Source organism: Chroicocephalus ridibundus, chromosome 2 (genome assembly GCF_963924245.1).
Source record: "Chroicocephalus ridibundus chromosome 2, bChrRid1.1, whole genome shotgun sequence".
Lineage (NCBI taxonomy): Eukaryota > Metazoa > Chordata > Aves > Charadriiformes > Laridae > Chroicocephalus > Chroicocephalus ridibundus.
In genome coordinates, this window is record NC_086285.1 from 119,518,012 (window position 1) to 119,530,845 (window position 12,834).

Sequence of the window (12,834 nt, forward strand, 5' to 3'; positions counted from 1 at the left end):
TATTGCAACACTGTACGTTATTAATGAAAAATAGATTAGCAATGTCACTTTACATAATACTGTACTATTATAGGCCACTGCAGCTTCAGTGATAAAACTGCTTTCTTTTAGTGTATTTTACCAGATAGCGAGTGGTATACAGTATGACGTCTTAATACAGTTATATAATTCTTAAAATGTTAAGTCTTAGATCCCATTGGGTTTTTTTTACTCTCCATTTTCCATTGAGAATATATTTGTACCTGATGGCTCAGGCTTTAACACTGTGAATCTTTTTTGCAGAGGCATTTTACCTGTACCTATTTCCTGTTACTGTATATTTTCAGCTATGCATTTCTATTGCTTGTGCCCATTCCTCCCTCCTTTCTCCCTCTGTTCACTTAGCCTTCTGATCTTTCTTCCTCACTTAAAGCCTAGTTTGTGAAGTGCGTGTGCTTCCCGGACCTTCCCCCTTCACCAGATCACTTCTGTGGCTTCAAGATGTAGCTTTGGGTTCCCCAAACCAGCAGGAACTGCCGTTACAGATCCAGATGGGATTTCCTCTGCTGGGACTTAACATGCCTCACCGTATGGATAAGCTCCACGTTCAGTTAGCTCTTGTTATTAGTAACTCAGTATAGTCAACCAAGCTTTATTGCTTAGAACCATAGGATCATAGAATTGTTCAGGTTGGAAGGGACCTTAAAGATCATCCAGTTCCAACCCCCCTGCCATGGGCAGGGACACCTCCCACTAGACCAGGCTGCTCAACGTCCCGTCCAGCCTGGCCTTGAACGCTTCCAGGGATGGAGCATCCACAACTTATGCCTAGTTCTTTTGTTGTACCTTCCTGTTGTACTTTTAATATTTTATAAGGTTTTGAAGCTGCAGTGTATTGTATCTCATGGAATGCAGTTTGACTTATTTATGTAAGTGTAATGTTTGGCATCTGTCACCTGAATGTCTAAAAGAAAGAGGCACCTCCATAAAAGATCATCACTCAAGACAGAAAAAAAACAGGGGAGACTGGAACACTGACTGTAAATTTAGAAAAAAAAAACAAAAACTCTACTCGAATCACCAGCTTAATGTAGAGGTGTGGTTTCTGAGGATATTAAATAGCCAGTGGTGATTTCACGTGATAGTTTTCATCACTAACTAAATTCACACTTGCAACTGTATTCCCATTACTTAATCTTTTTGGCCGTATCTTCTATTTCTGCTTTTCCAGCTAGCTCATTCTCACTTTTTTTAGTTGTGTGTGAAATTTTCTATTCCCTGATTTTTACTGCTCTTATCTACACTATCTTGTTTCTTTCAGCATCTTTTCCTGAAGAGCTAGTGTTCTTTGTTACTATTTAACATGTTTCATGGTAAGCTTTTCATTTTTCCCATTGAAATGAACTATTTTAACTAATAAGATTAAATCTTCACACATATTTCTTCCCCTCATGTTGCAGTTACATGCTTAAGTTAATTCTGTAGTGCTGCCAAGTCTCTGTCATTTAAGAAAAGCTTAAGGCAAATATTACAAGTTTCTCATTCCAGCTAATTTGCTGGTTGTGTTTAATTGATGATTTATCAATCTGAGAGAATATATAACTTTTGTAAAAAGGATCACTGACAGATTAAAAACCCTGAAGCATATTAGATGGATTTTATAGGGTTGTTAGGACACTAAAACTGAAGTGTTGGATGTGAAACTGATGTAAGATGTGAGGACTTTATAAAGATCTGTCTTTGGGAGAGTTAAGGGCTGCTCTCTGGACAGGAATTTTGGAGTTGGTTTGTGTTTTAAATATAGTTTATAACCTAATAGCTCCTGGGAAGGAAATCTGAACTGTTTGCAGTAACGCTTTCCTCTGTCCGGAAGGTAAAGAAGATGTTTCTACATGAATATCAGATGAGTCCATTCATGGGTTATTTGAAGTAGAAAAGCAGGTCAGTTCTCCAAGGCTGGAAATTCGTGGAGTGAGCAGCTAGATATATCTTCAGCTGACTTTGAAAAGCAGTACCATATTTATCAGTATGTCCTGGACAAGGTCTTCAGGAAAAAAGCTGTAGACAAGAATGATGACTTAATTCAAAGTTTTTCAATGCATTCAATGTTATTTTGGTAGTAGCAGTCACACAAGAAAATAAAGATTAAAAATCACAAAGCTCCAGGTGGTGACAAAAATAACTTTCCTTACATGTACTGTAATCTGTTCAGTTATGAAAATAGCTTTAAAATTCCAGATTCTTTGTTCCTTGTTATTCTGACTGACTCTTTGCATTTCTTTTACTCTGGGTAATGAAGACTGCATGCTGGTAATATTAAAGTCCTCTATTACAACGCGTGTTTTTTTTCCAGTGTGAAAAAAGGAACCCTTTCTTTTATTCCCTGTGCAGTTTCATGGAACGATGGGTGCATCTGCTTTGTTTGGAGAGGACACTTATGTCACCTTAACTTAGCCCGGTATTTTTTTTAAGATACACATATTGCTAAATCTTCCGGGCTTTGTTCAGTGTTTTTTTTTCTCTTTATTATCATTGTGCTATACCTTTTCCTGCGTTGTCTTTCATATCATTTCCTTTGCTCCTTTTGCAGCGTCCGTATGTTTTTCTCTCACTATCCTGTATTTTCTGCTTCCTCTTTGCACACTCTGCTGTCTTGCAGCTTTACTGCGTATGCTTGTCTTCTTCAGCTGTTTTTTTTTGTGTCTTGGAGATGCTTTCACCCCTGAGTCTCAGAGATTCCTTCAGAAGTTGAATGGCCCCATGAAGAGAAAAACTTGGTCTTAAGTCATAAGCCAACTCCGTTCTCCCTGAAGTCCAAGAACAGTGGGCAGTGTGCCTTCCCTTGCGTCCTGCTCCTTCTGCCAGCCATCACTGTTGGTCTTTGCAGGAACTGAAGTTTCCCTGTCTGCTGGTCTCCGAGCATCCTTTGGCACATGGGAGGTAACCCACTCTACCCAGGTTGTCACTCTGTGTGCGTTAAGACAGCTTCATGTGCATAAGAAGGGATGTAATTTGCTCAGACTTGGCAGAGCTCTAAGGTGTTAGAACCTCCCTCTGGTGTTGTGCCATCGCCTCCTCTTCCAACGTCTTCTTAGCCCGCTCTCATACTTGGAAACCGTGACCATTGCTGCTGCTGCCTCTTTGGGATTTCAGGCTGTTGTTTGGCACGCTGAGAGCTGAGGCGAGGCAAGAGCTGCGGTGATGAGGGAGAGGGGATGCCGCGTGAGAGAGCAAATACCGTGTTTGGACCCTAAATAGGGTTTTTCTGTGTTCTTAAGTATAGGCTTCTGTAGCACTCTGTTTCTCACCTGGTCTGTTGCAAATGCAGGTGCGATAGCTGCGCTTTCTGCAATCCGTTAAAGCTACCGGTGTAACAATAGTGGTGAAAGCATGGGACAATGAACTTGACATGGAAAAGACTAAGGCACTTATTCAGCTAGTCCATGTGACTTCATGCCTGTTGTTACCTGTCCTAGTGGAGTTCGGGAGGGTACAGTTACCTGTGTTGTTACCACGCTGGAAATTAAGCTGTGGCTGTATGCTTTCAGTTCTCATCTCAAGCGCTTTCTGTTCTGTAGCTGTTTCAGCTGCTGCTGGCAGCATTTTAGAGCAGCAATACTGTGAAATCGAGCAAGGCTGTGAACGGAAATGGTCAAAGAGGGGAGCGTTTCCTTTGCTCCGGTGGTCTGACAAACCTGTAAGCAGCAGTGCATGGGACTACGTATCAGGGCATGGAAAACAGTTGTGTATTTTTTTGCATTCTGTTCATGTTTTATATGATTTTCAGTGTATCCTCAAGTATTAGAATTTCTTGTGTGCATTTCTACCTGATAAACATAGTTGCAAAGGATGCTTAATATGAGAGTAATTAAAATGAAAATAATTTTTTGCTCTCCTAACATTTTGTTGGACTTTGTGCTTTTCATACACATATAATGAACCATACACCAGGCCTTGGTTTTTGTAATCACTTACACTGTGCTCAACTTGTGCAGATGAGCAACAGGTCTCAAGTTTTTTGGGTAAAGAGAAGCACGTGCATAAGCATTCTTCAGAAACCTCTTGAAATTTAGCCCAAACTTGGCTACGGTTAAGTAAAAACCTCCAAACAGGATTACTGAAAGTCATGCTGATACCCTTATCAAATGAGCAAAAACCTTTAGTTTATTGAATTGTTTTTAAAAGGTATGTTGTGTGTTTCCTGTAAGGATGACGACTGCTTTGCAAGGGGAGCGAGTTGCATGTCCTTTCTTCAAATCGAGCCCTGGGCGTGAAGGTCGAATGAGACGACCTGGTCCCCTTCATCCTTACAGGTAGCCGCTGCTTTCGCCCTGCCAGACGGTTCAGCCCGGTCCTGAGCTGATGGCGAAGGGGGGGAACCTCTCGCACTTGCTGGAGCTCATTTTGTCGTTAAGGGAAGCCCCGAGGACACTTGCAGCCCCCAGGTACCCTCAGGGGCTTCCACCTCCGCAGCCATCACCCACGCTTCAGCTACGGGGCTCTGAGAGAGGACGGCAGCCGGGGATTGGCGGGTCCCCGGGCCGAGACCCCGCCAGCCGCCGCCTTCTCCCGGGGCTGGACCACGGCGGCCGCCAACTTTCTCCTCAGCGCCCACCCAGCCGGGGGAACCAACCCTCGGCGCCTGCGCGGCGTCCGCATGGCTCTGTAAACACGGCGGGCTCGCTGAGGGACAGCTCGCCGCGGCCGGGCGCGCTCTGAGGGGCGGGCGGGGCCGTGCTGGGCCGGGCGCCGCCGCAGTAGGGCCGCGCCGGCGGAGTGGGCCCGCCCTCCGCCCGTCCTCCTTTCCCTCCTCCTTTCCCTCCGTCCCGCCCTCCCTCCCTCCCTCCCGCCGCCGGCAGGGGAGGCCGGGTCGGGCGGGCCCACGTGCGCGGCGGCCGGCGGAGCGGGGCCACCATGTGTTTCTCCGATCGAGCCGCCTGCCGGGGCAGCGCCTGAGCGTCCCTGTCCGTCCCCCCCCCGCCCGCCATGCTGCGGGGCGGCGCGGGGCTCGACGCGACGCGGCCGCCCGTCCCCTCGCCGTCTCCTCCACCTCCTCCTCCATGAGCACCTCGGCGGCGGCCCCCGTCAGGCTGATGCCCGGCGGGCACCCGGAGCAGGCGGCCGCCGCCTCCGTCCCGCCCGCCGGGCTCCTCTGCGCCCCCGCCGCGGGCCCGGATCCCGACCGGGGCAGCCCCCCCGGCGAGGTGCCTGGCGGCCCGGCGCCCTCCGCCGACGCGCAACCGCCGCCGGGGCCCCGCCGGGCGGCCGCCCCCGTGGTGGCGCGGGTGGTCGCCCCCACGGGCCCGCGGCCGGTGGCGCCCAAGGGGCCGCCCACCGCCACCCTGCAGGTGCCGGCCAACTTCCAGCTGCCCCCAGGTGAGTGAGCCGCCGGGCCGCCCCGCTCCCGTGTCGCGACTTAACCTGGCATGTCGCGCTGCCCAGGTCGGGAGGGCGCGGGGTGGCAGCCGGCAGCCCCTCGCCCTGCCCTAGCGGCGGCGGGCGGGCAGGGCGGCGTGGGGCGGGTGGGTGGGGGCGGGACGGGAGCGGCAGCTGCCGGTGCCCCGCGGGGCTGTTTTCACGCGTGTGCCGAAAAGTTTAGGGCAAGTTGCTTTTCTGCCCCAAACTTCTAGGAATTGGGGGGGGGCGGGGGGAGAGTGTCTGTCTGGCGGGGCGTTGGGAACGTACACGGGTTTAAGGCATGTAACACTGGGGATGCTTATGGCATCCGAGGTGCTTATAGCGTATCTGGAGGATGGATCTGGAAGCCTCTGGATTAAGGCAACTTCTCACTTTGCTGGGCAGCACGAGGGGCGGGAGGACTAACCGAAAACTCCGTCGGCGAGTTACCTTAATTTGCGACTTGAAGAAGGCTAGTTGGGGCTTCCGTGGAACTTGGGCGAAGGGGTAACGCGGGGGAGCGTGAGCGTGGGTTAGCGGCTGCGGAGCGACTCCCACCTACGGTGCAAGTCATACAGCCCTCGCTCCCCCGCCAAGAATTGTTTTTCCCTGTTACATCCAGGCCGACGCGAACCGTTACGGAAACAAAATATTACCCTGCATAAGGAGCGTGATCTTAAAATTTCCTTATATGCTGCCCTTTGAAACGCTTTTTTTTCTATAAAGCAAACAGAGTTTAGGGAGGTACCACCCTTACAGATGTACTTCCTATAGCGGCAAAGGAAACATCAAGGTAGGAATTGCGTAGTGCTGATAAAGGTGGCTTAATACTTTGGATAGCAGCAGAGGGTTAGCCAGGGCTCCTACCTGCACTTGCTCACAAGAGGAAGAAGGAAGGTGCTGTTGGTCCTAAACTTCACACTCTTCCCTGTCAGGCTGTATTTAAATACTTTTTAAAAAATGAAAGTGACTCGGATTCCACTGGTCTTCTTAGTCTCGCTATATCGAGACCCCAAAGATACGTAATCACTTTATCGCTATTGTTGCTATCATTATTTCCTGACAGGACAGTTCCTTTGTTGGAGCATCTGTTGCAATTACTTGCAGGTAGGATGTTGCTTAAAAGGATGACTGGTTTTACATCAATTCTAGTGCTGCTTGTGCATATTTGATTTTTTCCCCCCTTTTTTCTTTCTTTTTTTCCTTTCTTTCCTCTTTTTTCCCCTGTATTTTTATCAAAGACATGCACCTCTCAAGGAAATATTTAATGCTAATGTAATTTAAAAAAATATTGTCTTTAATCAGTAAGTTTCACTGTAGATTTCCCAGCACTTGCATGATGCTATAATGTCTGGGTAGTCAGCAGTCAAGGATGAGTCTAAATCCTTGACAACTTTCCTCTGAAATGAACCATGATGGAAATATATATATATTTATATTTTTTTGTAGTGGAGCCCCTCAGATCTTCAGGTTCTAACATTTTTGCTTTCTGGAATGTATTAGCATTTAGTTAAACATCTTTCTGTGAAGGTGAATGCTCATGTGAGTTGCCTGTAGTTTGGGAACTACAAGTTAGCAAAACTTCAGTTTTTCCTAGTAGCTTGGGTTTGATTACATCAGGGTATCCTGATGAATGTCATCTGACTTGTATGGTGGCAGTAGGCAGATGTAACAAAAGTAATGTTACCCTTTAGTTGCATCAGCTTGTTTTCCTTGCTTCTGGGACAAGAAACAAGGCAAGCAGACTTTGTATTGTAAGTTCAGAGGTGCTGGTCCTGTGCAGCATTGTAAATTAACTGTATGGAGTCTAATGCTCCAGGAGGAGCGTAGAAGTTGTCATATTTCAAATGGATCAATGTTTCAGGGAAACTCGTCTAAATAATTGCCCTACTGACAATTTAAAAAAGCATTCTGGCTTGAGTAATTGTTAGTAATCTACCTCTGTCTTATATGTGATTTCAATTTTTAATGAATAATAAAATCATTCAGAAATTTAAATGCAGGGTGAATAGCATCAAATCTACAAGTGTTAATATACTTAAAAAAGAAAGTGGAATAAACCACCAAATTCTTAAGCTTGAAAAGTTTGTATTTCAAGTAAATTGCAAAATCTACCTGTGCAGGACAAGATACAGAAGAGAGAATGCACTTGGCTTTAAAATAACAGCGTTCAACCTGTGGCACCTTCTAAGAAAAATGCATACAGAAAGCATCCTCCCGCTGAGTTTCAAAGGGAGGTATTTGAACTGGCCTGTTCTGAGGGAGCCTGGGCAGCACTGCCCTTACTGCTCATCCTGAAGCGCTCGTGAACTGCTTGTGGCCGGGAGCAGGCATTGCTCCTGTGCTTCTACTGGGCTGCAGGAAGGAATGGCACCTCTGGAGCTACGTTGGCCACTGTGGCTTGAAGGGCAGTGGAGGTTCACAGAAGTAATGGATTTAGGCTGTTCTTTCTCTTCCATCCCTGCTTCCCCCTCCCTCTTGCCCAGAATAAAGCCAGGAGGTGGGAAATGCAGATGACCACATCTGACTCCTCAGCTCTCTGAGCATGGATTGTCCCTCTGTCAAGTGCCACTTTTACCTGGTTACCCAGGACAGATCATTGAGCTTCACAAGTTCTCTAGATCTTGCAGGACCCAGGGTTGCTCATTAGTAACAAGGGTTTTTCATCACATTCCTACATTTTCCTCTACAAAGTGCTGGTTTTCAGCTAAGTAGCCAGCTGTTAGACCAGTGCTGGTACTCAAGGCCTTCCTCCTTCACCCTCACGATATCTCCTGTACTAGCAGTCAGGAGGTGTGAGTCCACCCCCGGCTTACAGCTGGCTACCTCTGGGGGTTTTAGTACGCAGTAGGATTCCAGTTGGGGACTGTGTCCTTTATGCACCTTCAGCTGGACAGATTCTGCCTTTAAAGTTTGGTTGTGGAATTTTGACCTTGCATACCATCAGCTCTTAGACTGAATGATTGGGCTGCGTCTTCCTAAATGGAGGGAACTTGTATGATCTACCAAAGGGACCCTTCCTCAGTTGCCCTCTTTGTTGACAGGAACACGTTAGCAGCATTTCAGAAGGCTTTGCATGTAGCAGTCCACGGGACTGGCAGAGAGCAGACCAGCATGGCGAGTGTGGTACTGCCTCAGACCTCAGCTCTGCTGGTTGAGTGGTCTGTGCTGATGCTCGCAAAACTGCAGATGTCTCGTGTCATGGACCATCTGCTTAACAAGAAATGTTAACTTGGGCTTAATGTTGAGGGGGGAAAAATGGTTGGGCTGTGCTGTTAACAGGAGGAAATAGTTAAAGGCTTGTGAAGAGCAAGGAGTGACAAGGTTTCCATGGGCCATGACAAATGTCTGTAGCTCACTTTAGTGTCTCTGTGCCCCACACTGCTTTGGAGAAATGGAAGGTGGAAAAAGAGCATAAAAATAACAAGGAGAATGTTGTTACTTGGTTTCCTTTCTTCTTTACTTTTATTGAATTTAGTTTTTTGTCACTTCTGTGTCTACTCTTGTGGCTTTCATTCTACCCCTGGCGTGCCTGTTACAGGCAGCCATTGAAAGGGCAATTAGAAGATGTATCTGCTTCTCTTGTGGAGGGATGAAAAAATACAGAACTCAACCAGATGCTAGGGATCCTCAGTTGTTACCTTAGGATCTGCTTACAGCAGAAATCTCTTCACAAAGCTTGTCTGATGCCACTGCTGCTGGTTACAGGGTTATGACAGCAGCTACCAGCACTCTTCACTGTAGCATCAGCTGCCTCTGGTATGGGTATTTCTGTTTTGTGCATTCCGTTCTTGCTAATACCAATGTCCCTGAACAAGTGTGGTGTCAGCAAAGAGAAGTTGCCCCAAGCCTGCCTTAATTTGCAGTAGTAAGCTGGTGCAAGGCATGGCTGCCTTATAAAGTTTCCTTTGGACTTGACTTGGAGGGGAATGGCAGCAGGTACAGGTTCTTGCTTTCTGTTTGCAGCTCAGTTTTTTTTTTTTTTTCACTTGGATGTTTTGGCTTGTCCCTGGCAGGTTCTCTGCTGCCTACAGCTTATCTAGGCTGATAGTGGGTGACTGTTCAGAAAGTGCAACCGCTGTTCATGGCGGGTGGCCAGGGCTGCATGGCAAGAGGCAGGCAGTCAGCGTGTGAACACCTGTGGGTGGGAGGGAGAGAGCTGATGCAGGGATCCCAAAACTGCTATATGGGGTGGTACAGAGCCTGATCTTGTTGGGTTTCTCTTAACCGGATAGAGAAACTAAGGTAACCTGAAAGAGGTAAGGGCTCGTAAACATATCTGGATGCTGCCACCTTCTGCTGTTGAAGTTGGCCTAATATCTTTCAAGCACAGTACTCTGAGTCGCCCTCTTCAAGTTGTTGTTTCTTGGTTGTAAAACCAGATATGGAATTTGATATTTTCACATTTGCATCTGGTCCTTCACTTTGGAATAGGAGAAAGTGCTCATTTTAAAATACTACTTAGTTTATATTTTGTTACGGTTGGAGGAGTCTATCCAAAGATTCCTTGTTTCAACGAGACAAAAAATCCAGACTCCTTCAAAGTCTGCAGTTTCTGGATGCTGATAATCTCATGAAGTCTGAGCATAATCCTAGTGCTGTAGGACAACTAGTTGGGGCTAATTAATACATGGTTGCAACCTTTTATATCCCAATAGTGTCCTCTTTTTAGCGGGTTTATCAGGATACATTTGCAAACTTCTCTCTTCACAGTGGGCGATACCAGTCAATTTTTTCTGAGGAGGGGTCAGCAAAGCTTTGGCAGACTTGAGGAGCTAAGTCAAACTTTAAAAATAGTGAGTAAATGTCTTCTGCTGTAAGCAGTAGACATTTCAGCTGCTCTGTAAGACTTGATTTTGCTTTCAGGACTGAATGTGTCTAGCAAAACAATGCCTTCATATCATTAAATGCACAGCCCTGTGGGGATTATGATTTAAACCTTGGCAGAAGATATAAAGCTAACTTCTAGATTTATGGTTTTCACAAACAAAACAGATGCCTTCTGAATACTGAAGCACTGAAATATGATGCTCAGTAAAATTAATGTTAAATGCTGTTGAGATTTTACAGTCAATTGGAGTGTATTGCAAAGAATTACAGCTACAGATTGGTGAATAGTAAACTTGTGTTTTTATCCTTAAAGAGAGAGAATGTGAGCATGGCTTCTGTTGCTTCTGCAGTATTTAAAAGACCTCTCAGTTTGTAGCAGTAAAAATAGCATCATACACAAACAAGTGACAGCTGGAAGAAATACTAATTATATTTCAGTATTCTTTTCCCAAAGATGCTGAAAAAGTAGGTAAGCTCATGAGTTGTTATTTTGAGTAGTCTGTAACACTAGATTTTTTCAAGTTATCTTAGAGAACCAAGTATTTGTCATGCCTGTGCTTAGTGGGTAGGATTGTATGTTACAGTTTTGCTGTAAGTTGCAAAGCTTCTGAAAACTATCAAAGATGAATAATTTGTACTGCTCTAACCACTTAAACAAAAACCCAAAGCCAAGTACTTTTTTTGGAATTCTTTTTCCATGAAGCTACTTCTCTGAAAACTGTGATAATTTCAGAAGAAAAATGGGTATAATTTGCAAAGTGGAAAAGATGACAATAGACATTTCTAAGTGACTTGCTATTCAAATTGTCAGGTTTAAGGTCTGTTCTGCCATCTGGGTCACCTTTAGAATGAAGTCCACTACTGGATCTTTTCCACTAGTGTCTTGAAGTGGAAAAAAAAAATGCTGGAATGAGGTGGAATGTCTCTGATCACAACTGAAGCCATGTAAAAAATGGCAGCAGGTGGAATATTCTTGTTGCCAACAAGCAAATCTAGAGCGTGTTAAGGCTGGAGAACTCGTGAAGCTCAGTGATCTTACTGGGGTGATTTGGTGAACTAAGAACAGTCAGATATTATGGTGGCACTTGGTTTTCATAGCTCGTGTTTGCAGACCTCTTCTAGTGCACGCTACCAGTTGCCTTCCTAGGAGTGGCCTGGGAAATCAAGGGTCTTTGTGTGGATGTCAGGCTAGGTTAACAGGTGGGTGAAACAGCATGCCCTGGTTGGCACAACACCTAAAGACTTTCACTTGCGGCTTCCCAAGTGCAGTTGCCATCTAGTTCGAAGCCAGGCCCAGATGACTGCTTGGTGGTGTATTACTGGGCAGTCTGCTTGGTGTAGCCAATGGTGTGTGTTGAAGGGGGCAAGTGTGTTCAGAACACTTTTATATATGGCTTGTGTACTAGCCACTTGACAAATATCACACGGTTTTGGTGACAGTTTCCACAGTATCTGTGTAGACAGAAGGTAATACTTCCATGAAGGTTTTGCTGTCTTCTACAAGAATTTTTCTTTGCTCAATCCCACCTAGAGCAGGGTGGTAATCAGTGTTAAAATTCAGCGTTAAGCCCTTGCTTGCCCTTCTGAAATAAGTGAAAATCCATCCAACAGAGTAGTGAATGTGTACTCTTAGAGGAATTCAACCTCCTGCTGGTCCCCATGTGAACACCAAGGAAACAAGTGTCCCATTGCAAAATTAATCTGGATTAATCGAGTTGGTTCTCTTCTTATTGAAATGAGACAGAGGTTTAATGGGGACTGATCTTGTCTTTTACTAGAAGTCTACCAAGACACCAGTTAATGCTTATAGCATCTCTTGGTTTAAAATTAAGATTCATACTTCAACACTCTGTAAATTTCAGATTTCTCTGTAACAGTTTAATAGCTCACAGTGTTCTAGAAATGGTAAGTGCAGGGTACTGGCATACCTTCTGGTCCTTAGAAAGCTCTGCTCTCTATATGACTGCAATGTGCTGAGCATCTAACTCGCTATTTAAAGAATTTAACTTCAGTGAATGCTAGGAGTACACAGCAAACTAGAAGAGGGTGTCGTGTAAGGATTCAGTGCCTTTTCCAGTGCAGTAGGAATTGTCTTTGTCTTGAAAATAGGGAAGTGTCACTTTGGCTCCTTTGAGGTACTATTTCACTGCCATCAGCTGAGTCCTCTGCAAATACTTGAAGCTCCTTCATGAAGTAACTTGTGTCCTGGAGAACTCAAGAAGTCAGATCATCTTATCTGTAGACTATCCTGGAACTGTCTGATTACTCGGACAGGAGAGCAATCAAGCCTCAAGCAGCAAAGTTGCAAACCACAAAGATGAGATGGGGAAATGCTGGTTGGAAATGATCCCAATGCTGAAAGACATGGCCCGAGGACAAGAGCTACATGTTCTCACGATATCAAATAAGACTCTGCTTGTGGAATGCAGCATTGGCTGGGAATCCCGTATGCCTACCCACAATAAAAACAAAAACGCTTGGGATTCAAGTGCAATAAATACACTTAGAATTTGAATAGAAACAGTAGTGCCATCTTGGAATAATGCCTAAAAAACATCTATGACCTGTCAGTTGTTTATAGCCCCTCCAAGAATCAATGCGACGTCCGGATTTTTTTTTTAGATGGTT

The 12,834-nt window shown here is 45.5% G+C and overlaps 1 protein-coding gene across 2 annotated transcripts in view; it reads left to right on the forward strand.

Moving 5' to 3' along the window:
• The first annotated feature begins 4,849 nt into the window (after window positions 1-4,849).
• Window positions 4,850-12,834, forward strand: part of TAF4B (TATA-box binding protein associated factor 4b) — a 76,683-nt gene continuing 68,698 nt past the window's right edge. For both annotated transcript variants that reach the window (XM_063326751.1, XM_063326752.1), the window contains exon 1: window positions 4,850-5,355. In XM_063326751.1, coding sequence (XP_063182821.1) covers window positions 5,040-5,355 — 316 coding nt within the window. In that variant the 5' untranslated portion in view covers window positions 4,850-5,039. The remainder of the gene's footprint in view (window positions 5,356-12,834) is intronic.